This window comes from Cetorhinus maximus, chromosome 20 (genome assembly GCF_964194155.1).
Source record: "Cetorhinus maximus chromosome 20, sCetMax3.hap1.1, whole genome shotgun sequence".
NCBI classification, from domain to species: Eukaryota; Metazoa; Chordata; class Chondrichthyes; order Lamniformes; family Cetorhinidae; genus Cetorhinus; species Cetorhinus maximus.
In genome coordinates, this window is record NC_135898.1 from 79808110 (window position 1) to 79831772 (window position 23663).

Sequence of the window (23663 nt, forward strand, 5' to 3'; positions counted from 1 at the left end):
CAACAGTGTCATCAATTCCAGATGGAGAGGTCACAGGGTCATCAGTTCCAGAGGGAGGCATCGCAGGGTCATCAGTTCCAGAGGGAGGCATCGCAGGGTCATCAGTTCCAGAGGGAGGCATCGCAGGGTCATCAGTTCCAGAGGGAGGCATCGCAGGGTCATCAGTTCCAGAGGGAGGCATCGCAGGGTCATCAGTTCCAGAGGGAGGCATCGCAGGGTCATCAGTTCCAGGGGGAGGCATCGCAGGGTCATCAGTTCCAGAGGGAGGCATCGCAGGGTCATCAGTTCCAGAGGGAGGGTATTCATGGTCATCAGGCCCAGGGGGAGGGGTCATGGTCATCAGGACCAGAAAGTAGTTGCAGGGTGATAAGGCTCACAGAGAAGGGTGGCAGAGTCTTCACGTGCAATGAGGGGTCATCAGGCACAGAAGGGGATCACAGAGCCACTAAGGGCAAAGAGGTGTGGAAGGGTTATCAGAAGCAGTGAGAGGGGATGCACAGTGACAATGCTGGGCCAACACCTAATTGTCCAGACCACAAGATCCAAAACTTGATTCAGAAAGAGAACATTACACTGACTTCCCAACTGCAGCTCCAGAGAACGTGAGGAAATCTAACTGCACCGCTGAGAAGGAGGCAATCTTCATGACTGTTGACCAGTAGAGGTGCGTTCAAATTAATCCATTCAATTGGAAGGAGAAGCCTGCTATTCTACCTCAAGAGACCTGTGTCATGGGTGTTCCTGTGTCCTGACCCTAGACAGGTTTCCATTTTCCTGGGATAGCATTGTCCGTACAATTTCCAGTGGTTTGTGCTGCTCTCCAAAGGTCAAAGGGACCTTTGTGGTGCTACTTAAACAACCTTTGAATCCACACATTTCTTATCCATGCAGCATCTTGACTTCCATTTTTATTCATTTCTTAAAGAATCATCTGGTAAGCTTTGAAGCCATTGCATCCAATAATAGCTGTGAATATTTATCCCACTGACATACCAAATTCACACACACTCATTTTTAGACTTATGTCATATTGTTCCTTTTCTAAGAATAAAGAATATTTTCTTTTGGACTTATTAACGTTTCGTCCTTTACAAAATCTACCATTTATAATTCCCTCAATGGAATGCTTATAATGTGGGTTATGTTTTAAAAGAACAAATGAAGCTGTCAACCTAGAAAACAGAATGAATATTGAATGGCTATCCTACCTGAATAAAATTGGAGACAGCTGAACACAACAACAGCATGTTTGACAAATTTATTAGAGCTCTTTGAGGATGTAACAGACCGATAGAGGGGAACCAGTAGATGTAGTGTATTTGGATGTTCAAAAAGCATTCAATAAGGTGCCACATAAAGGATTACTGCACAAGCTATGAGACAACTGTGTTGGGGTTGATATATTAGCATAGATAGAGGACTGGCTAACTAACAGGAAACAGAGTCGGGATAAATAGGTCATTTTCAGATTGGCAAACTGCAGCTTGTGGAGTGTAGCAGTGTTCAGTGCTGGGGCCTCAACAATCTACAATCTATGTTAATGACTTGGATGAATGGTCAGGCCATTTTATAACTCAAATTTGTTGATGATACAAGAACAGGTAGGAAAGGAAGTTGTGAAGAGGATACGAAGAGTCTGCAAAGAGATATAGATAGCTTTAGTGAATGGGCAAAAAATTGGCAGATGGAGTATAATGTAGGAAAATATGAAGGTGTCCACTTTGGCAGGAAAAATAGAAAAGCAAAATATTATTTAAATAGAGAGAGTGTAGAATGCTGCAGTACAAAAGATCTAGGTATATGAATCACAGTAAGTTAGTACGCAGGTACAGCAAGTAATTAAGATGGCAAATGGAATGTTGGCCTTTATTGCAAGGGGGATGGAATATAAAAGTACAGAGGTCTTGCTGCAGCTGTACAGGGCATTTGTGAGATCAAACCAGGAATACTGTGTGCATGTTTTGGTATCCTTACTTAAGGAGGTATATACTTGCAATGGAAGTAGTTCAGAGAAGGTTCACTGAGATGTCTTATGAGGAGAGGTTGAACAGGCTGGGCCTATCTCATTGGAGTTTAGAAGAATGAGAGGTGATCTTATTGAAACATATAGGATTCTGCGAGGACTTGACAGGGTAGCTGCCGGGAGGATGTTTCCTCTTGTGGGGGAAATCTAGAACTAAGGGACATAGTTTAAAAATAAGGGATTTCCCATTTAAAAGAGATGAGGAGGAATTTCTTTTCCCAGAGGGTTGTTAGTCTTTGGATTTCTCTTCCACAGAGAGCAGTGGAGGCTGGGTCATTGAATATATTTAAAGTTGAGTTAGATTTTTGATCTACAACAGAGCTAAGGGTTATGGGGACAGACAATAGAATTAAGGCCACAATCAGATCAGCCATGATCTTACTGAATGGCAGAGCAGGCTCAATGGGCTGAATGGCCTACTCCTGTTCTTATTTCTTATGATCAGCCTGGGTCTAAGTTTGAGATTATGACCCCTTGTTCTAGATTCCCTTATCAGAGGAAATAGTTTTTCTGCTTCTATCCTACTGAATCCCTTAAACATTTAAAAAACCTGATCAGATCATCCTTCTATCTTCTAAACTCAAGGGAAGTATATCCAAGCTTATGCAACCTGTTCTCTTACTTTTAAGTTTTTAAATCATTGGCAACATTCTATTATAGATATACAATATGGTGTGGCAAACTTTCATGTTGATTTGTGCTGAATTATTGTCAGTATGGGCTGTTGTGGCTTTGTATCCATCAGGAGTTAAACTGAGATTACATCCCAAATCCCAGGAAAGGGCAGTGTTTGATCCACTCCCCAGCCACAAGGTGATGCATAGTGTCTGACTATTCCCCCTTCTCTCCATTTAGGCTTTAGAATTTCCAAAAGAATCAGGTTCAATTGAAGACAGTCACCAGCACTTGGACCGGTCAAATGCTGAATTCCAAAACATGCATTATGGCCCACGGCACACAGACAGACATAAAACATATGACAAACTCAAGAATCACGCAAAAGGGTGGAGGGACTTACATCCTGAAGCTGTGCGTTGAACAAGGTGCACGAAGATAACTGAAAAGACTGTATCATAACCTGGGCGACACCCTGTGGATCAGAATACAATGGACTTCCCAGGTCAGCAAATGGACAAGGAGGCAGCACACACCACAACCAGATCATCCAACTCATCCAAACTGCTGGGTGCAGGTGGGCAGAAGCACTGAGCAGCAAGCACAGCATTATTACAGAGGATGAGGCAAAAAGGAAAAAAAAAGCCAGAAAAGGCAGACTAAACTTTAGGTAAAGGGTATCACTCAAATCCTTAACCTGGCTTTTCTCTTCAGATGTTGATGAAGCTGCTGTGTATCTCCAGCATTTCCTGTTGTACAGATGGAAGGAGAAAAAGTAGCTTGCAGTCGCAGGGGAAAGGTCAGACAACTTCCAGCAGGGTGTGGCTACTGAGAAACAACATTAGGGGCACAGTGTACAAGGCTGGTTTTGCACAGTGAACCTTATTTGGCAGGTAGTCAGAATCCCACGCGTGACTGTCACTCAATAAATCATGAACGTGCATAGGAGTTTTATCCAATGGCAAGTGAGAACGACAAAGAGATCTGTACTGAAATAGAAGTCTAAGTGAAATTCGTGCTGAATAATTGACACCCTGGCAATGATTGTCTTGTCTTTGATATTGTACTGGTATTAACCAGGTCAACTCTGTAAAAGGCTCCGCAAGTGTTACTTTGAGAACCCACTGACCACAGCTGATCCACAGACTCTAACTTCGTTACCATTATATACAGGAACAGGTTACACTAGTCCAACTCCAGTCACTTTCCACCATCTCCTAATTCACCAGGGTTATAGGGAAAGAGGAAAGGTGTGAGATTAATTACAGAGAATATGCAGCACAGAAACAGGCCATTCACATTCACAGAATCTTAATGGCACAGAAGGAGGCCATTCAGCCCATCATGTCTGCACCGGCTCTCCAAATGAGCATTGTGACCTAGTACCATTGCCCTACCTTTCCCCCATACCCTTGCACATTGTTTCTATTCAAATAGTCATCTGTCATCTCGAATGCCTCGATTGAACCTGCCTCCACCACACTTCCAGGCAGTGCATTCCAGACCCGATCCACCCGTTGTGTCAAAATGTTCTTTCTCACGTCACATTTGCTTCCTTTGCAAATCACTTAAAATCTGTGCCCTCTCGTTCTTGATCCTTTTAGGAGTGGGAACAGTTTCTCCCTAACTACCTTGTCCAGCCCCCTCATGATTTTGAACACCTCTATCAAATCTCCTCTCAGCCTTCTTCTCTCCAAGGAGCACAGTCCCAACCTCTCCAATCTATCCTCACAGCTGAAGTTTCTCATCCCCCATTCTTGTAAACCTTTTCTGCACACTCTCCGATGTGTTCACATCCTTCCTATAATATGGTGTCCTGAACGATACACAATATTCTAGCTGAGGTCCAACGAGTGTCTTATATTAATTCAGCATAACCTCCCTGCTCTTGTACTCTATGCCCCTATTAATAAAGCCCAGGCTACTATATGCTTTATTAACTGCTCTCTCCACCTGTCCTGTCACCTTCAATGATCTATGCACATACACACCCAAGTCTTTCTGCTCCTGCACCCCCTTCAAAATTTCATCCCTTATTTCATACCGTATGTCCATGTTCTTCCTACCAAAATGCATCACCTTACACTTCGTCGCATTGAATTTCATCTGCCACCTATCTGCCCACTCCACAAACTTGTCTCTGTCCTCTTGAAGTTCTACACTGTCCTCCTCGCATTTCACAACACTCCCAAGCTTCATATCATCTGCAAACTTTGAAATTGTCCCCTGCACACCAAGATCTAAATCATTAATATATATCAGGAAAACTGAGGGTCCCAATACTGACCCCTGGGAAACTCCAGCCTGAAAAATATCCACTGACCATTACTCTCTGCTTCAGCCAATTTTGTATCCACGTTGCTACTGTCTCTTTTATTCCATGAGCAATAACTTTTCTCACAAGTCTGTTGTGTGGCACTGTGTCAAATGCTTTTTCAAAGTCCATGTACACCACATCAAAAGCATTACCCTCATCGACCTTTACTGTTATCTCTCCAAAAAACTCTAGCAAGTTAGTTAAATGCGATTTCCCCTTTAGAAATCCATGCTGGCTCTTCCTTATCAACCCATATTTTTGCATGTAACTACTAATTCTATCCCGAATAATTGTTTCTAGAATCTTGCCCATCACTGAAGTCAAATTGACTGGCCTGTAATTGCTGGGCTTATCCTTACAACGTTTTTGAACAAGGGCGTAATGTTTGCAATTCTCCAGTCCTCTGGTACCACCTCTGTATCTAGGGAAGACTGAAAGATTATGGCCAGTGCCCCTGCAATTTCTACTCTCACTTCCTTCAATATCCTTGGATGCATCTCAGCTGGTCCCAATGCCTTGTCAACTTTAAGTACCGACAGTCTATTCAACACTTCCTCATCAATTTTGAACCCTTCTAGTGACAGAGTTTCCACATCTGTCACCATGGCCTGGGTAGCAGCTACCTCCTTGGTAACAACGGATGCAAAGTAATCATTTAATATCTCAGCCATTGCCCCTTTGTCCATGTCTAAATTCCCTTTTAGGTCCCTAATCAGCCCTACTCCTCCTTTTACCACCCTTTTACTATTTATATGCCTATAGGAGACATTGGGATTCCCCTTTATGTTGGCTGCCACTCTTTTCTCATAATCCCTCTTTGCTTCTCTAATATGCTTTTTCACCTCCCCTCTGAACCTTCTGTATTCCTCTTGGTACTTTTTTTGTATTCATTCGTGGGATGTGGGCTTCGCTGGCTGAGCCAGCATTTATTGCCCATCCCTAGTTGCCCTTGAGAAGGTGGTGGTGAGCTATCTTCTTGAATCGCTGCAGTCCATGTGGTGTAGGTACACACACAGTGCTCTTACGAAGGGAGTTCCTGGATTTTGACCCAATGACAGCAAAGGAACGGCGGTACATTTCCAAGTCAGGATGGTGAGTGACTTGGAGGGGAACTTCCAGGTGGTGTTGTTCCCATCTATCTGCTACCCTTGTCCTTCTAGATGGTAGTCGTCGTGGGTTTGAAAGGTGCTGTCTAAGGAGCCTTGCTGAATTCCTGCAGTGCATCATGTAGATGGTACACACTGCTGCCACTGTGCATCGGTGGTTGAGGAAGTGAATGTTTGTGGATGTGGTGCCAATCAAGCGGGCTGCTTTGTCCTGGATGGTATCAAGCTTCTTGAGTGTTGTGGGAGCTGCACTCAACCAGACAAGTGGGAAGTATTCCATCACACTCCTGACTTGTGCATTCTAGAGGTGGACAGGCTTTGGGTAGGCAGGAGGTGAGTTACTCGTCACACGATTCCCAGCCTCTGACCTGCTCTTGTAGCCACAGTACTTATATGGCTAGTCCAGTTCAGTTTCTGGTCAATGGTAACCCCCAGGATATTGATAGTGGGGGATTCAGTGATGGTAATGCCATTGAACATCAAGGGGCGATGTTTGGATTCTCTCTTGTTGGAGATGGTCATTGCCTGACACTTGTGTGGCGCGAATGTTACTTGCCTCTTGTCAGTCCAAGCCTGGATATTGTCCAGGTCTTTCTGCATTTGGACATGGACTGCTTCAGTATCTGAGGAGTCGTGAATGGTGTTGAACATTGTTCAATCAGCAGCAAACATCCCCACTTCTGAACTTATGGTGAATGGAAGGTCACTGATGAAGCAGCTGAAGATGGTTGGGCCGAGGACACTACCCTGAGGAACTCCTGCTGTGATGTCCTGGAGCTGAGATGACTGACCAACAACCACAACCATCTTCCTTTGTGCTAGGTATGACTCCAACCAGCGGAGAGTTTTCTTCCTGATTCCCACTGACTCCAGTTTTGCTAGGGCTCCTTGATGCCACACTCGGTCAAATGCTACCTTGATGTCAAGGGCACTCACTCTCATCTCGTCTCGGGAGTTCAGCTCTTTTGTCCATGTTTGAACAAAGGCTGTAATAATGTCAAAAGCTGAGTTTCTACCTGACACTTATCATAAGCACAATTTTTCTTCTTTATCTTAATTTCAATTTCTTTTTCATCCATGGAGCTCTGGATTTGTTTGTCCTACCTTTCCCTTTCGATGGAATATACCTTGACTGCGCCCAAACCAATTCTTTTTTGAAGGTAGTCCATTGTTCAGCTACAGCTTTTCCTGCCAATCTTTCATTCCAGTCTATGTGGCCCAGCTCCGTTCTTGCCCCATTAAAGTCCGCTCTTGTCCAGTTAATTATTTTTACTCTGGATTGCCTATCGTCCTTTTCTATCATTATCCTAAAACGTACAATACAATGATCACTGTCTCCTAAATGTCCCCCACTGACACTCGATCTACTTGGCTCACCTCATTTCCAAGAACCAGGTCCAACAGTACATCTTTTATTGTTGGATTGGACAGATACTTCTGTAGAAAATTCTCTTGAACACAATCTAGGAGCTTTTGCCCCTCTCCGCCCTTTACACTACCACTGTCCCAGTCTACATTCAGGTAATTCAAGTCCCCCATTATAACTACTCTATTATGCCTGCATCTCTCTGTAATTTCCCTGCAGATTTGTTCTTCCATGTCCTCCTCACTATTTGGTGGTCTATGGGCTACACCGAGCAATGTAATTGAACCCTTTTTGTTCCTTAGCTGTAGCCAAATGGATTCTGTCCTTGAACCCTCTGGAGCATCCTCTTTCTCCAGCACTGCATTGCTCTCCTTAACCAATGCTGCCACCCCTCCTCCTTTCCTATCTCTTCTGAACACCATGTACCCAGGAATATTTAACACCCAATTCTGTCCTTCCTTGAGCCAGGTATCTGTTATCAACACAACATCATATTGCCACATGACAATCTGCGCCTGTAACTCCCCAATCTTATTTAGTATAGTCCGTGCATTCACATACATGCCTAGTAGCCCTGATTAAATTTTGTTACTTTCTCGCTTACCCCAACTTTACCTATTAACTTACTATTCTCTGTACTAGTGCTATCTGTTCCTCCCAGTTTTTTGTGCACCTTGGTATTCCTCTCTAATATTTTTTCTTGGTTCCCACACCCCTGCTGAGTTAGTTTGTCTGTACTAGTGTTTATACTCCATACAAGTCTCCTCCCATATCACTGACCTCATCTCAGGCTTTTCAGAAAATCTTTCTAGTCTCAGGATAGTGTCCTAGGCCGAACCAACTTTTTGTTCCTTCATCAATGACCTTCCCTCCAACATAAGATCAGAAGTGGGGACATTCACTGATGATTGCAGTGTTCAGTACCATTCACAACTCATCAGATAGTGAAGCAGTCAGTGCCCACATTTAGCAAGTCCTGGACAACATTCAGGCTTGGGCTGACAAGTGGCAAGTAACATACACATTAGAAAAGTTCCAGACGATGACCATCTCCAACAAGAAAGAATCTAACCATCTCCCCTTGACATTCAATAGCATTACCATCACTCAATCACCACCATCAACATCACCAGAAGCTGAACTAGACTTGCCATATAAGTACTGTGGCTACAAGAGCATGTCAGAGGTTGGGAATTCTGTGGCAACTAACTCACTTCCTGACTTCCCAAAGCCTGTCCACTATCAAGAAGGCACAAGTCAGGAGTGTGATGGAATACTCTCCACTTGTCTGGATCAGTGCAGCTCCCACAACACTCAAGAAGTTCAACACTAACCAGGACAAAACAACCTCCTTGACCGGCATCCCATACACCACCTTAAACATTCACTCCCTCTACCACCTGCACACAGTGGCAGCCGTGTATCCCATCTACAAGATCCACTGCAGCAACTCATCAAGGCTCCTTCAATAGCATCTTTCAAACCTGTGACCTCTACAGCCAAGAAGGACAAGGACAGTAGATGCATGGGAACCACCACCTGCAAGTTCCCCACCAAGCCACAAGCTATTGTGACTTGGAAATATATTGCCGTTCCTTCACTGTTGCTGGGTCAAAATCCTGAAGCAACCTCCCTAACAGCAGTGGGTGTACCTACACCACATGGGCTACAGGGGCTCACCACGTACTCAAGGGGTGCCCACATGCATAATTAAATTAAACAAGACACAGAATGCAGTAAAAACTCACTTCTTGGTTTGGTAGATTTATGTCCGGGTGTAAAGCTTCTGGTAGAGCGAGGTGGTAAATTTAATGTGCACCAACGGTTATGTTAACATTAAAGAATCCACACACTCAATAACAAGGTGGAAACTAAATATGTCATTTTTTTTCCCAACAATAAAAAAACACCCTTGAGGAGTCAGGAAACAGTGATGGAGACTCCACTGTCCTTCACCACCCCACTTCCTTTTGTCAGCTCAGATTTCCAGTGGCACTCTGCTGTTGCCCTGACAGTTTCACTGAAATTTTAACACCTTCCTTTGTTGAAGTGACCCCATTACAGTCCCTGGTTTCAGAGCACTTCTTCCCATTCACAACTCAACATTCTCACCTCATCTCCTGGAGGTGGTTAGATATAGGTTCCACAGAAGCTCAGCATCCTCTCGGGCCTCATTGCTATTCTTCATGCATAAGCACTGAGCAACAGAACATCATCACAATCAAGTCTGCTCCTGTCCTCATCCAAGGTTCATAAACATGTGCTCCTTGCAGCTTTTCTGGAAAGTGACCAGTAGCTGGAACCCAGGCTGCTTTCACACCTTCCAAGCAAAGGGTCAAGTGTAGCATCCCAGACCATCTACTGGCTATGGTCAAGTAATTCACCACAGACCAGGGACACACACTTATTCCCAGGCTACCAGGTGCAAGTATCTATATCCAAGTATTGTAGAAACAATTTTAACTCAGACATGTAGTGACATGATGCTGGACACTGACTGTTTGGCTTCAGAGGATATTTCTATTCAGACAGATAAGCTTTTGTCAGTAAGGAAAGTGGCACAATTGATGAGTAACGTCAGTTGCTAGTTACCTGGGCATGCAAGGACTGCGAAAGCTCCTCTCGGATTCGTTTCATTTGTTCTTTTCTCTGTTCTCTGGGGAGTTTATCCACTTCATTTTTAACCTACAAGCATGCAGAGGGTTGGGGGAAGTACATTCCTTTTACACTGGCAGCATTCAGCAGTAAAGGTCACAGACTAGGTTGGATTAAATCAGTGCCAGTGTTCAGCATAGAGTTAAGAGTTAGTATCTTTAAGCCATGTTGCTGGAGTTTAGAATTTCTTTGAAAAGGTAGTGAGTAAAAAGGGTTGCTATTTTGCAGACTTTTAATATGTGAGTGCTGAAAAATGAGTGCTTTTGGCAGATGTACTACGCCTGGGGAATCAATTTCAAAGATAAGTTCTGAAAATTATAGAAAGAGAGATATAGAACATCTCAAAACACTGCAGAGTCAATAAATAACTCTAAATTACAGTGTCTGTATTGTAGGAAAATGCAGCAACTATTGTGCACAAAGTAAGATACCACAAACAGTAATGAGATGAATAACTAGGTAACCTGTGCTAGTGATTTTGGCTGATGGGGGAATGTCTGCCAGGATACCCAGAGAACTCTCTTCCAATAATGCTGTGAGCTCTCTTACATCGTTCAGGGCATCAGTTTAACACCTTATCTGAAAGGCTGCACCAACAACTGTGCAGAACCCCTCTGTCTTGATTATTTGCTCAAGTCTCTTGAGTGGGGCTTGCACCCTTGACTTTTTGACTCAGAAGTTGACAGGGCTATCCACTGAGTCAAGGCTGACATTATGTTACAGGGCAGGTTATTGTCTGGTATATTTTAATCTTGGAAGTAAATAAGCATTACTTGTACAATATAAAACACTCAGAACTCACATATTAAAAGGACCTGTTTGGAATATAAAGTTATAGAAAGCAGCATGTCCTAGCTTGCAGCAACTTAACCTGCCAGTGTGAAAAAAAACCTGACTGCATAGATTGCAATTAAACACTCAGGACTGAAAGTCCCCCTTCCTAACAGGATATAGTGAATCTAACGGACAAGGGGGCTTCTCCACTGATAGGTTATGGTGCTGCAGGGTATACGAGCCTAACATTCAGTGTTTCAGTACTCAAGGCCAAGCAACACCAGGCAAAGCTCTACTGCAAAATGCACAATGCAAAGACTCCCATTTCCAACAGCTGCCCTCCTACATGTAGGGATTGTGCAAGTAACAGATCCAGCTCTTGCCTTAGAGAACTCATCATGGGACAAGGGAGAAGATAATGTGAGGAACAAATCATAAAATGGTGTTAAGAAAGTGCTGGCAGCTACTTGGTGATTCAATCCTTACTATTTGCAGTTAGAGACCTCCTTCTGATTGAAAGCTTGTGCTTCCTTCAGTTACTGAAATGTAGGAGAGTAAACCTGAGGGTTAGTAGAACTGTGAAGACAGCCAGTTACAAAGTTAAGAAGAGGATTTGTACAGGAACAGCTGCGCAGAGTTGTTCCTCACTGTGGATGAAGAGGCTGCCCCAGGATAAGCCTGAGGTAGATATTACAGTTGCTTGGTGTGTTGCTGGGTTAGTTGTACACAGGCTGCAAAATTTCCAACAGGCAACATGTGACTTCATCAGAAGATTGCAAGCTAATACTTCCAGTATGTCAGACTATTCAATGGACCAAATGGCCTCCTTCTGCGCCACAACATTCTGAGAATCTGTGATCTATGGTGGTGCAGCAAGTCTTGTTATTTTGCTGGTACTTGCATGATCTGGTGTGGCAGAGACTATAAAGTATTTGCACAGTGCTGCTGCATTCCATGTAGAGCCCTCAAAGTTGTTTTATATGTTTCCCAGCTCTACCCTGCTCCTCTTACTACTGTCTCAGTAGAAAGGTGGCACAGATCAGGCTGGGACCTTCTCCATGGCCATTGTTAGTAACACATCAGGAAAGGCCAATAAAAGACCTGGGTGTGGAGAGGTACTGGCTCTGAGTCTCTGACACATACCCCAGTGCAAGGAAGTAGAACATCACGACAATACACTGGCCCATCTTCCCAAACTCAGTAGCAGAGGACTATACCAGCGTAATAGCCTGAAACATACTGGAAGTAGCAGACATGCTCTTCAACACAAGATTTCCAACTTGAATTTTCCAATGCTTGGAAAAGTTGTTAATGCAAATGCTGCTCTTTCATCCTGTACCTTTTTTCTTTACAATATAATCTTACTGAACACAGGGTTTTAACTGAAACCTATCCTTCTATTTTGATAATCACACCAAGCAACTGCCTCAGTTACTGCTGAAGAAAGAAAGATCTGGAATCACCACCTGCAACTCAGACACAACACCACCACCACCACACCACAAACCAAAGATTGCCCAGCTGGGAAGGTAAAGTGCTCAACCAAAAAACAGAGAGATGTTAAATATACAGAAATCAAAGCAAAATCAGCAACAAAAACAAATCTACAAAATATTAACATTAACAACAGAAATAAAGCAGTGACAGCCTAGTACCAGAGCTGAGTGGCTTCTCCCGCATACACTGGGTCGCCTGGGCACGGTGGACACACTGGGTCGCCTGGGGACAGTGGGCAGCCCGGGGACGGTGGACACACTGAGTCGCCTGGGCACGGTGGACACACTGGGTCGCCCGGGGACAGTGGGCAGCCCGGGGACGGTGGACACACTGGGTCGCCCGGGCACGGTGGACATACTGGGATGCCTGGGGACACAGGGTAGCTGGGGACACAGGGCATGTTACTACTTGAACTACTGTGAAAATCAAACTGTGATGCTCAGCACTACCCAACCTTACCATGGACGTGAACGGTACAAATAATATGTCTGCCTCTGGTACCAGTCTTTCACTAACACAAAACAATGCAACATCGCGTCGTTATACCAAAGGGCCAATCCATACAAGACTTACCTGTACAAACAGAACTGTTCCCAACCAGCAGTACAGGGCTGGAGAGGAATCGTTCTCTGAATCAATTCCATGATCAACGGGGAGATTGGGGGATATAATATCTTCCTACCTTGAACTTAGTATCTGCATCAAGTAATTCTTGGCCTCTGTGCTTCCTCTAATGGCACATCAAACATTCTCTGGGCAGGTACAGCACGAGGTTAGATACAGAATAAAGCTCCCTCTACACTGACTGTTCTCCTAAACTCATATTTGACGGCACATCAGTACCATGGTAAAACACACTGCAGCCTGGAACATGGCAAGGCCTGCCCACACAGCTCTGCTCAAAGCCAAATTGAACAGTGATGTCTGGACATTCTTCACACAGAGAGAACTGCACAACGAATGCACTCCAGAGAGGGCAACGGGGGCAAAACCTTAGAATCATTCAAGGGACAGCTGGGTTCTGGGATGGTGTAGGTTCTTTCTAAAAACAAGTGAGAATGTGTTGCATGGCCTTCCTCATCCTGATCCAACTTGTGATCAAGATTTATCCCAGGAACTGCTAATGAAAGTTTCATTAACAGAACTTAATGGGTGGGAATGGAGCTGGGGGTGGGTGTGGGGGTGCTGGTGGGTGCAGAACAGCAGTGGGGGGGAGGGCGGGTGGCGGGGCGGCTGGTGGGCCCACAGGACGGGGCTGGTGGGTGCAAAGGAGAGGTTGGTGGGCACAAAGGAGGGGGCCTGTGGGTGCAGAGAGGGTTTGGGCTGTTAGGTGCAGAGAGGTTTGGGGCTGGTGGGTGCAGAACAGGGGAACTGGAAGGTGCAGATGGGGCCTGGTGGGCACAGTGCAAGGTGGGTAGGGGTACTGATGGGCGCAGAACCTCTACAATGTAGTCAAATGGTGCCATTTCACATTCTGCATACGCCACACCCAGTTGCTAAGTAGAACAGGAGGACAAGACACCTCCAATGAAAGTGACACTCCAATCTCTGCAAGGACATATCAAAGTGACAGCCGCCCACACCAATCACTCATAGTTTATGAGGATGACTGGCTTACCTTAGCTGTCTAACTCCAGCAGGCCTACAAAGCCCTCTCTGTCCTTGTCCAGTAACAGTGTTGCCATTCAACTTGGAGGCTTAGAAGGAACTGATTGCCAAGCTAGACAGAGATTAAAGTTAGCCACAAGCTGACAGAGTAAGAATGCCTTTCCATGATGTTACCCAGAGCTCACCCTGCAGTGAGAAAAAGGCCAGACTATCAAACGGAAGGAAAGTATCAGATGGACAAACGGGATCTCATGGCAGCCACTGACCCACAGACCACTTATATAGCAAGATCAAAGAGCACCCAGGAAAGCACCCTGCCAGTGAGGAGCAGCTGTCCATGCAGTGGTGGTTAGAGATGGACAGGAGGGTTGTTACTGGGCAGTTTCCAGCCTGAACTCCGGCAGTCTTTCTTGCCAACAGTGTACTGTGTTGGCTGTAGACCACCGGGCAGTGAATTTCTTCCCATTTATTAAAAGTGAAAAATAATGACTAGAGATTGGGGTTAGTACAAAGAAATAAAGACAGAGTTATCAGCGACACAACAGAGAGAAAAGTAGTGTGGAGACTCCGGACTGATCAGTAAGCAGTCAGAATCTGCAATGTGATGTCATCTGAAGTTAGTGGAGGATTTCCAAGAAGACTTGGGATTCGAGCTCTAAAAATTAGGAAAATCTCAACAAGAATAATTTACAGCTCCATGTAAAGCCAGATTATGCATGTTATTGAATGGTAGAATATCAAAGGCATCCCAATCATCCATACTGATCTTGAAGCTGTTGTTATAGACTGATCTCCGATCTGGTGGGGTTTATTACTTTGGCATGAACTGATCTCGGATCTGGTAGGATCTATCACTCTGACACGAACTGATCTTCGACCTGATGATATCTATTACACTGACAAGAACTGATCTCCAATCTGGTGGGATCTATTACTCTGACATCATACATAATAAATGGGAGGATACTGAGAGGTATAGAGGAAGTGAGGGACCTTGGAGTGCGCTGAAGGTAGAAGGGCAGGTCAAGAAGGCGGTTAAAAAGGCATATGGAACACTTTCCTTTATTAGCCGGGGCATAGAATATAAGACCAGTGAGGTCCTGCTGGATGTATCTAAAATACTATTTTGGCCACAACTGGAGTACTATGTGTACTTCTGATCCCCTCATTACAGAAAGGATGTAACTGCATTGGAGAGGGTACAGAGGAGATTTACAAGGATGTGGCCAGGATTGGAAAATTGCAGCAAGAGGAAAGATTGGATAGGCCGGGGTTATTTTCCTTGGAACAGAGGAGGCTGAGGGGAGATTTGATTGAGGTGTACAACATTGTGAGAGGCCTGGGCAGAATGGATGGGAGGGACCTAATTCCCTTAGCAGAAAGGTTAGTGACTTGGGGGCATAGATTTAACGTGATTGGTAGAAGGATTAGAGGGGAGATGAGGAAAAGATTTTCATCCAGAGGGTTGTGGGGGTCTGGAACTGGCTGACTGAAAGGGGAATAGAGGCAGAAACCTTCAACTCATTTAAAAAGGTGTCAGGATATACACTTGAAGTCCATAACCTCCAGGGTTGTGAACCAAGCACTGGAAAATGGGATTAGAGACTGGGTAGCTCATTTATCGGCTGGCGCAGATATGAGGGGCAGAGTGGCCTCCTTCTGTGCCATAAATTTTTCTACATTTTCTAAATATCCGAAAAGGAGGAATGTGCAGGGGTGTGGAGAAAGGGTGGGGGAGTGGCAGTACGTGAATTGCTCCTTAGGAGAGCCAGCACAGTCATGATGGGTGAATGGCGTCCTTCTGTGCTGTAATGATTCTATGACATGAACTGATCTCCGATCTGGTGGGATTTGTTACTCTGACACGAACTGGTCTCTGATCTGGTGGGTTGTTTTACTATATGAGTGTCTCCAAACGGGCTGTAATTCTGTTGCTTGATCCACAATGCTCCTCCTGTTGTATCCCCTGTTCTCCAGAAGGTGCAGATTCTGGTGGGGCACAGGCCCCAACACCTCACCAGAATCTTGACTAAGCAACCACTCTTCATGTGTGAACTTGAATATCAACATGCTATTCAAACGCATAGAAGCAACAGTTCCTTGTGTGGTATTTATCCATCTCCACATTCCAGAAGGGCAATGGATAATGGTAGGAGCAGGGGCCCATGTTGATTTGAATTCACTGTGGCTCTGATTGCGAGCCAGAATGGCGTCACTCTCAATGCAGAAACTGAGATCTTTGCATTTAGATGATTTACCTTTACATCAACTATTCTTAACTGCATATATCGCCCACATGGTACTTAAAACTCTTCTGCTCCCAGCTTTACCTAGAGTTTGGCATTTGTTACTGAGCAACTGGAAAACCTGGTTCAGGTTAGAATGATACATTTTAAAACTGTGAAGTGCAGAGCAGGTAACTGAGTAGGTGAGTATATCAAGACAGGAAATTACCATTAGTCAGCAGAGTTAGCCCATGGTAAAGAGTTAGATCATGACAGATGGACCACAAGCAGCAAGATACAGCCACATTATCAATCTGAATATCTCCATTACATATTGTAGTTTGAAACGGCAACATTGCAACATTTGATTTTAGTAAACTTCAACCTGTTAAAACTCCTTAGTTCTCGTACTCTCAAGAGAGCTGGAATGTGTTTTAGGTCTAACTCTAATCTCCAGTTCAGTGTGAACATTTACAGAATCTGAATCTTGCTGTAAAGAGAGACATGATACTGAAACTTTTCATCTTGCACTCATCAGGACAAACACAAGAATGCCAAATTCCAAACAATCACAAGAATTTATACCACAGAAAAGGGGTGCAGATTGGTTGGCAAGTCGGCTCAATCAGCCAATTAGTTGCCACCAATATGAGGGGTTCAATGCGAGCATTGCACAGACACAGTTACCGCCTTCCACCCGCCCTGGACTATGTACTAGCTGCACTGCTCCCTTACCTGGCTGCGTGCTGACATGCACTACTCTCCCCTTGAATAGTGCATCAACCTGCACTGCTTCCTGTCCAGACCACATTCTCTCCTCTCATGTTGTCTCTTACCTCTTTTTTGCGATTTTTTAACATGCTCTGGAACTTTGACAGCTCCTTTTCCTGGTCAGCTTTGATTCTCTTTGCCTCATCTCGCAAGCGTGTAGTGTGGTCCTGTTCAAGGCGCTCAATCGTCTGCTTCTGTTGCCGCTCCAAGTTCTCAATCTCATGGTCATACTGACGCTTCTTACTCTGAAGGGAAACAGGATAAGCCCAGATAAGCTGATGTCAAACGGTCTTTAATAACAAACAATTCGACCTCAAAATGGTCACTTATACATGATATTTTACTTCCAGATTTCTTTTTAAACTGAATTCAAATTCTCAAACTGTCATTGCAGGATTTAAACCTGTGCTCTGTGGATGGTTGGTCCTGTAATATAACCATTAAAATACCATACCAAGATCATGATAAGAGCTAAACATTCTGGATGAGAACTTGTTTTTTTTGAAAAGAAGTATCAAGAAAAGCAAAGCAGAGAGTCAGAGAGTCAGTGATTGAGGAGGTTCCAGGATTAGAAAAGGAAGATACTGCCAGTACTGTATTACCAAAGGTCTATGCACATTGAGCTAACAAATGAAATGGGTACTGCTACATTATTTGGGTCTCTTACAAATGGTTACATTGTTCAAAGTATTTGAAGACAAAATTTCCAGACAGTTTAGGGCGGTATGTAGAAATAATAGTCATCAGGGTAAGCTTTAACTATCCAGAGATAGATTGGGGAACATGTAGGAATTTAAATAGTCAGGGATTTATAGAATGCATTCAAGATTGTTTGTAAATCTAAAACGAAAGCTAGAATACTGGAATTTAGTTGCCGAACAGAGATAGCAAATGAAGGGAGGAGGAAAATTAGGGATAACCATCAGAAAATAATTAGCTTTAACTATACAATCGAAAAGGAAAAAGTAGACAGAAACAAGGTTGATTGATTGGAAAACACACTGGGGAAGGACAAAATACTGAGCCTGGATTATTGAGCGATATGGTGAAAATGCGGGAGATATTTAAATGTAGCTTGGCAAAGCAGAGCAGGGAAATTCCAGTAAAAGATAAAGAGACTGACTGGTGAGTGACAGTCAAATTAGGCTGAAATAGAGGATGAAGAAGAAGCAGACAACAAAACTAAAGACAAAATACATAAATGAGGGCTGTGAAAATTCTTATACTCTATGAATAGAAACAAAGAACAACTTGCATTTATATAGAGCCTTTCACAACCTGAGGACATCTCAAAGCACCTTATAGTTGTAAATATGAAATATGCCAATTTGTGAACAACAAGCCTTACAAACAGCAATGTGATAATAACCAGATAATCTCTTTTTCTACTGATGTTGATTGAGAGATAAATATTGGCCAGGAAACCAGAGATGACTCAAAAGCAAAACAGGGAGGATGCTGGAAATCTAAAAGAAAAACAAAAAATGCTGGAAATACTCAGCATTCCAGGCAGCATCTATGGAGACAGAAACAGAGTTAATGTTTCAGGTTTGTGACCCTTCCTCAGAAGTTCTGATGAAACATAGAAAATAGGAGTAGGAGTAGGCCATTTGGCCCTTCGAGCCTGCTCCACCATTCATTATGATCATGGCTGATCATCCAACTCAATAGCCCGCGCCTGCTTTCTCCCCATATCCTTTGATCCCTTTTGCCCCAAGTGCTATATCTAACTCCTTCTTGAAAACATACAATGTTTTGGCCTCAACTACTTTCTGTGGTAGCGAATTCCACAGGCTCACCACTCTCTGGGTGAAGAAATTTCTCCTCATCTCAAAAAAGGTCATTGATCTGAAACGTTAACTCTGTTTCTCACCAGAGATAACTTCTCTGCTCTTCTTTGAAATAGTTGCCATTGGATCTTTTACCTTCACCTGAGAGAATAAATGGGGCCTCACTTTAACACTTCATCAGAAAGACAGCACTTCTGTCAATGCAACACTCTCTGCAATGCACTGGGAGTGTCAGCCTAGATTTCTGTGCTCTAGACAAAAAGAAATAGGAAAGAGGAGCTGAGAGGGCCTGGCCTTTCTGTATAAGACATTGATTATAGAAAATAGGGCCCAGAACATGTAAGGGAAAATACAGATTGAGAAATGGGTGACAGGCAGAGAGCAAAGAGTTGCATTAATGAATGTTTCTCAGGCTGGCAAGTGGTAGATCGTGGGCTACCAAAGAACAATGGCCACTGCTGTTCTCCATATTGTGGGGGTAGGGGGAAATCAGGAGCAACTTTTTCCACAAGGAGTTATCCGAATATGGAATGTTTTATTATAAATGGTGATCAATGCTAGATCAATTATAGCAGCTGGAATAAAGTACATTAGCATAGGTAAGAAGGGCCTAAATTTCCATGTTTCTGCAATCTGCATAGTTCTTCCAATTTTCTCACTGCAGACAGGACTGTTCGTCCCTTGTCCCTGATATTCCCCTCACAAACTGATGGACCTACCTACATTTCCCTACAAATAGTTACTCCCCTGCATTCGCTTTATTGGGTAGCCATGCCTGGTATAATAAAAACAGAAAGGACTGGCAGCATCTATTATTTTAGCATCAGAGTTAGCATTTCAGCTCAATGACCTGTCATTAAAAGTGAAAAAAATTAGAGATGTATCAGGTTTTAAGCAAGGACAGAGGCAGGGAAAGAGGGAAGAGAATGCTAGGAAAGGCTTTGGGTGGAAAATAGGAGAGATTAAATGACAAAAGTGATTATGGTGCAAAGCAAAAGGATAATGGGGCCAAGTAAAGAAACAAAAATAGGTCCAGAACTGCTGTCATCCAGAAAAATGGGGAAAAAGGTTACAATCTGAAATTGCTGAACTCAATATTAAGTGTGGGAATCTGTAAAGTGCCTGTTGTAAAATAAAGTGCTGTTCTTAGAGCTTATGTTGAGCTTCAGAACTCGAGAGGCCGAGAACAAAGAGGTCAGAATAGGAATGTGCGTTAATTACACATTAATTGTGTTTAATTGCATTCAGGTGGTGGGTATCAACTGAGGATTCACTTGTGCTCGGTTCGATTCCCAGTCGGGGAAAGAAGATTTATAATTTTTGCAGTATCCCTTTAAGGGGCTGCCTTTTAATTTACCCGTAATTTGTTAATTTGGTTTATTTGGTTTAATCAAAAGATTATGAATAGATAAAGAACAAAACTGTGGTTGTTTGGTAAGGAAGTGCATACTTCTAATGTGTAACTCTAAATAAATGCTTATAAAAGTCTGTAAAGATTGGCTCCAGTTCTATTCTCCAACAACTGGCTTTCTGGAGTATAACAGCGGGGTAAAGAATCAGAGCTATGTTATGCTGCTAGTATGCTTTATTAGAGACACTCTTGTTGATCACACATCCATGCAGATTTCTAGACTCACTGTCATCTCCTGCTCAAAGCGGCGGAAGATCTGCTCACGCTGCTGCTGCAACTTATTGCTGAGTTGCTGCTGTGTGCGCTGTTCCTCTTTCTGAAGCAGCCGCAACTCACGCAACTCCTGACGCCTACAGAGAGAGCGGAGACTCAGCAATGACATTCAAAGACTGTTCTTTAAAACTTCCTGGAAATTAGAGGTCCAACTGCAGGTCCATCAACATCTCTCCCTCAATAAATTTTAAGGTGGAATTTGAGGGACAGATATGGCTGCAGCTTCTTGTCAAAAGCTGATTCCAGCTTCCAAACTACCACTGCCTAACACAAACTTAAAAATGTTCAGATTTATTTTTAGCTGAAGAAGCAGACAGTGCCCTTTACACCATTTCTTTTTGGTTTTGTAAGTTAAATTATTAATAACAACAACAAAGGAAGCAACAGTATTTTCCAGCAATTTGAAGATAATTCTTGATTTAGTTTCAATGTTTGCTTACAACTCAGCGAACAAACTTGTTAATGAATTTGAATCTTAGCAGGCACAAATATACTCTCCTGCTTACTGTCTCATGTAAATTCCATTGAGCTCCATACTCATATTTCTATTAGATATTATATTAGCTTCATCAACACAAATGTTTAAATACAATATATTCAGTTTTTCTCAAACCTGACTTCAGAAGGATTAATAAAAAAAGGAAGATTTTGCTTTAGCTCAGTATTTTCCAAGCTCTGACATATAAAACCAAGTAATGTTTTCTTTCCTTTGTGCAAGCTCTGTAAATATGTTATGCTTCCAATCAAAATGCCAGTTCTGAAACTAGTGACAGAGGCTAAAAACAGGCAGTATTTTTTACTTAGAGATAGAATGCTTTCCAGCAAGTAGTAGAAGCTTTCTTTTCATATCGAAGAATATTCTTACAAACAGTAACAGCTGGGTCAAAATCCTGGAACTCCCTCCCTAATAGCACTGTGAGTGTACCTACACTGCATGGGCTACAGCGGTTCAAGGCGGCAGCTCACCACCACTTTCTCAAGGGCAATTAGGGATGGGCAATAAATGCTGGCCTAGCCAGCGACGCCCACATCCCATGAATGAATAAAAAAAAAACAAGTCAATTACACGTCTTCTTGCTGTGTTTATTTTAATATGTTGCACTTTCAATATTATTATAACCTATCCTATTTCATGTTTCTATTAATTATAAATACATTAGCTACAGGTTGAAACACTCCAGTCTGAGTTTAATATTCATTAACAAATTGAGATTGCATTTATGTAAATAAGAAGTCACCACAATTCCACTGAATTTGCCAAACATTCAACAATGGAATCTATCTGAGAGAGGTGATAAGGTGTTCTTTAAACACAGGCCTTTCCTTAATCTAGGAAGTACATTTCTAGAAGTAGGGAAATAAATCATTAATCCTTGTAAATCTGCAATGCCAGGTTACAGAGAATACAATGTCCTAAAATTGGTGGGAAAGGCTTGCCTAGGGGAATTACTGTAAAATCACTGGTCTACAAAAATACCAGGGATTTAAATATTATTAACAAATACAATTTCAGGTTGGATGCTCACGAAGGATAATCTCGAACTATGATTAGAAATTAATCAAAAAGTCATTTACTCCAACATAAAATCCTACAGGGTAGAAAACTGGCATTACAATTAACATTAAACAAAAATGATCAGAGATCAGACTCTTACCTGAGGTATCTCATTTCTTCATTGTTTTTGTCATTATCTGTAACAATTTTTGATGTCGTAACTTTTACCTCCACACCATCCACCATAAACTTACGTGTTTTCTTCAATGTCTTTTTCTGTTGCCTCATTTCCTGATAAATTAACATAAATACAGAAACAAAGTGAGTGAAACACCAAGTCCATCTACTGCACCGGTCCCGGTGCCACCTGTCTGCTGCGCCGGTCCCTGTATCACCTGTCTGTTGCGATGATCCCTAAGCCGCCCACCTGCTGCGCCGGTCCAAGCCGCCTGTCTGCTGTGCCAGTCGCTGTGCTGCCTGCCGTGCCGGTCCCAGTACTGTCTGTCTGCTGCGACAGTCCTGGTGCTGCCCGTCTGCTGTGTCAGTACAACATTGCTCTTTGTTCACAATTCTCACACTGACCAGGGCCACATCTATTTTTTGTCATTGAGATTCCGCCCACAGTAAAGCAAGTGTCTGCACACGGAATTAGCAGTGCACTGATGTGCTTGTAGGGTGGGTTATCTCAAAATATGGAACATTAAATCACAAGCAAATTACTAAATAAATTAATAATACCCATCATGTAAGTCTTGATCACAAAAACAACAACTTGCATTTAATTTAGGAAACACTTTTTCCTGTGCAAAGTCCAAATGCACCTTCAAGCTGCACTAGGGTAGCAGGCTAAGAACCTGGTGGAAGCGGGCCCTCAATGCTAGTTTTCTTATGACAATCAATTGCAGAGTGACAAAAGGCACAGGTACCCACCATCCCCCATTATGCAAATGAACATGTCCCTGAGATTTGGGGTTGGGGCTGAGTCAGAGCCAGGTAGATGGCTCATGTGGAAAAGAACACAGCAAAGGGTTGATGTGCTGAATAGCCTATGTCTGTGTGTATGGAGCAAGGATTCAGAGGAGAGTATGAGAGGAGGGCCCTGGAAAAAGCAGTTAACAGCACCTAGAGGAGAGTGCGAGAGGAGGACTCTGGGACAGGCAGTTAGCAGCACCTAGAAGAGAGTGTGAGAGGAAGGCCCTGGGAGGGGAGTTTACCTGTGAGGGAGCGGAGCGGCTGTATGAGGAGCAGGAGTTTACCTGTGAGGGAGCCAGTTCTCACTCAAACACTTGGCGGCACTGGAAATTGAAAGGAGTGACGTCTGGTCAAGGGAGAGAGCTAATAGGTAGGTAGTGGGTAAGTTGTTTTTTCCACTTTAAAGCGGCATTACAGAAGGTAAGAGTCTCAGCATTTGTTTTTTTTAAGAAAACCTAAATAGTTTTCTACTTGGCTTAAATTTAAGGAAATAGTCTTTTAATTAAAAATAAACAAAAAGTATGGCAAGGGAGCTCAGTTGTACAGCCTGCAGAATGTGGAAATTCTTAGACACTCTTTGCAGTCTGGATTACCACATGTGCAGGAAGTGCCACTGGCTTGACCAGCTGACCAACGGGTTTTGGAGCTTGAGCATCAGCTGGAGACACAGAGGTGCATCCGCGAGGCTGAGGGTTACGTGGATAGCACATTTTTAGGTGTGGTCACTCCGCAGCTTAAGGAAGTGCAGTCAGAGAGGGAATAGGT

The 23663-nt window shown here is 43.3% G+C and overlaps 1 protein-coding gene across 3 annotated transcripts in view; it reads right to left on the reverse strand.

Moving 5' to 3' along the window:
- Window positions 1-23663, reverse strand: part of LOC144694493 (STE20-like serine/threonine-protein kinase) — a 160926-nt gene that overhangs the window by 23406 nt on the left and 113857 nt on the right. Inside the window, exons 10-14 of one of the 3 annotated variants that reach the window (XM_078564979.1) lie at window positions 22087-22217; window positions 20385-20508; window positions 17023-17202; window positions 10020-10112; window positions 3042-3113 (exon numbers count right to left, since the gene is read on the reverse strand). In XM_078564979.1, the coding sequence (XP_078421105.1) occupies window positions 3042-3113; window positions 10020-10112; window positions 17023-17202; window positions 20385-20508; window positions 22087-22217 (600 nt within the window). The remainder of the gene's footprint in view (window positions 1-3041; window positions 3114-10019; window positions 10113-17022; window positions 17203-20384; window positions 20509-22086; window positions 22218-23663) is intronic. The other 2 variants (XM_078564980.1, XM_078564981.1) reach the window with 2 other exon arrangements.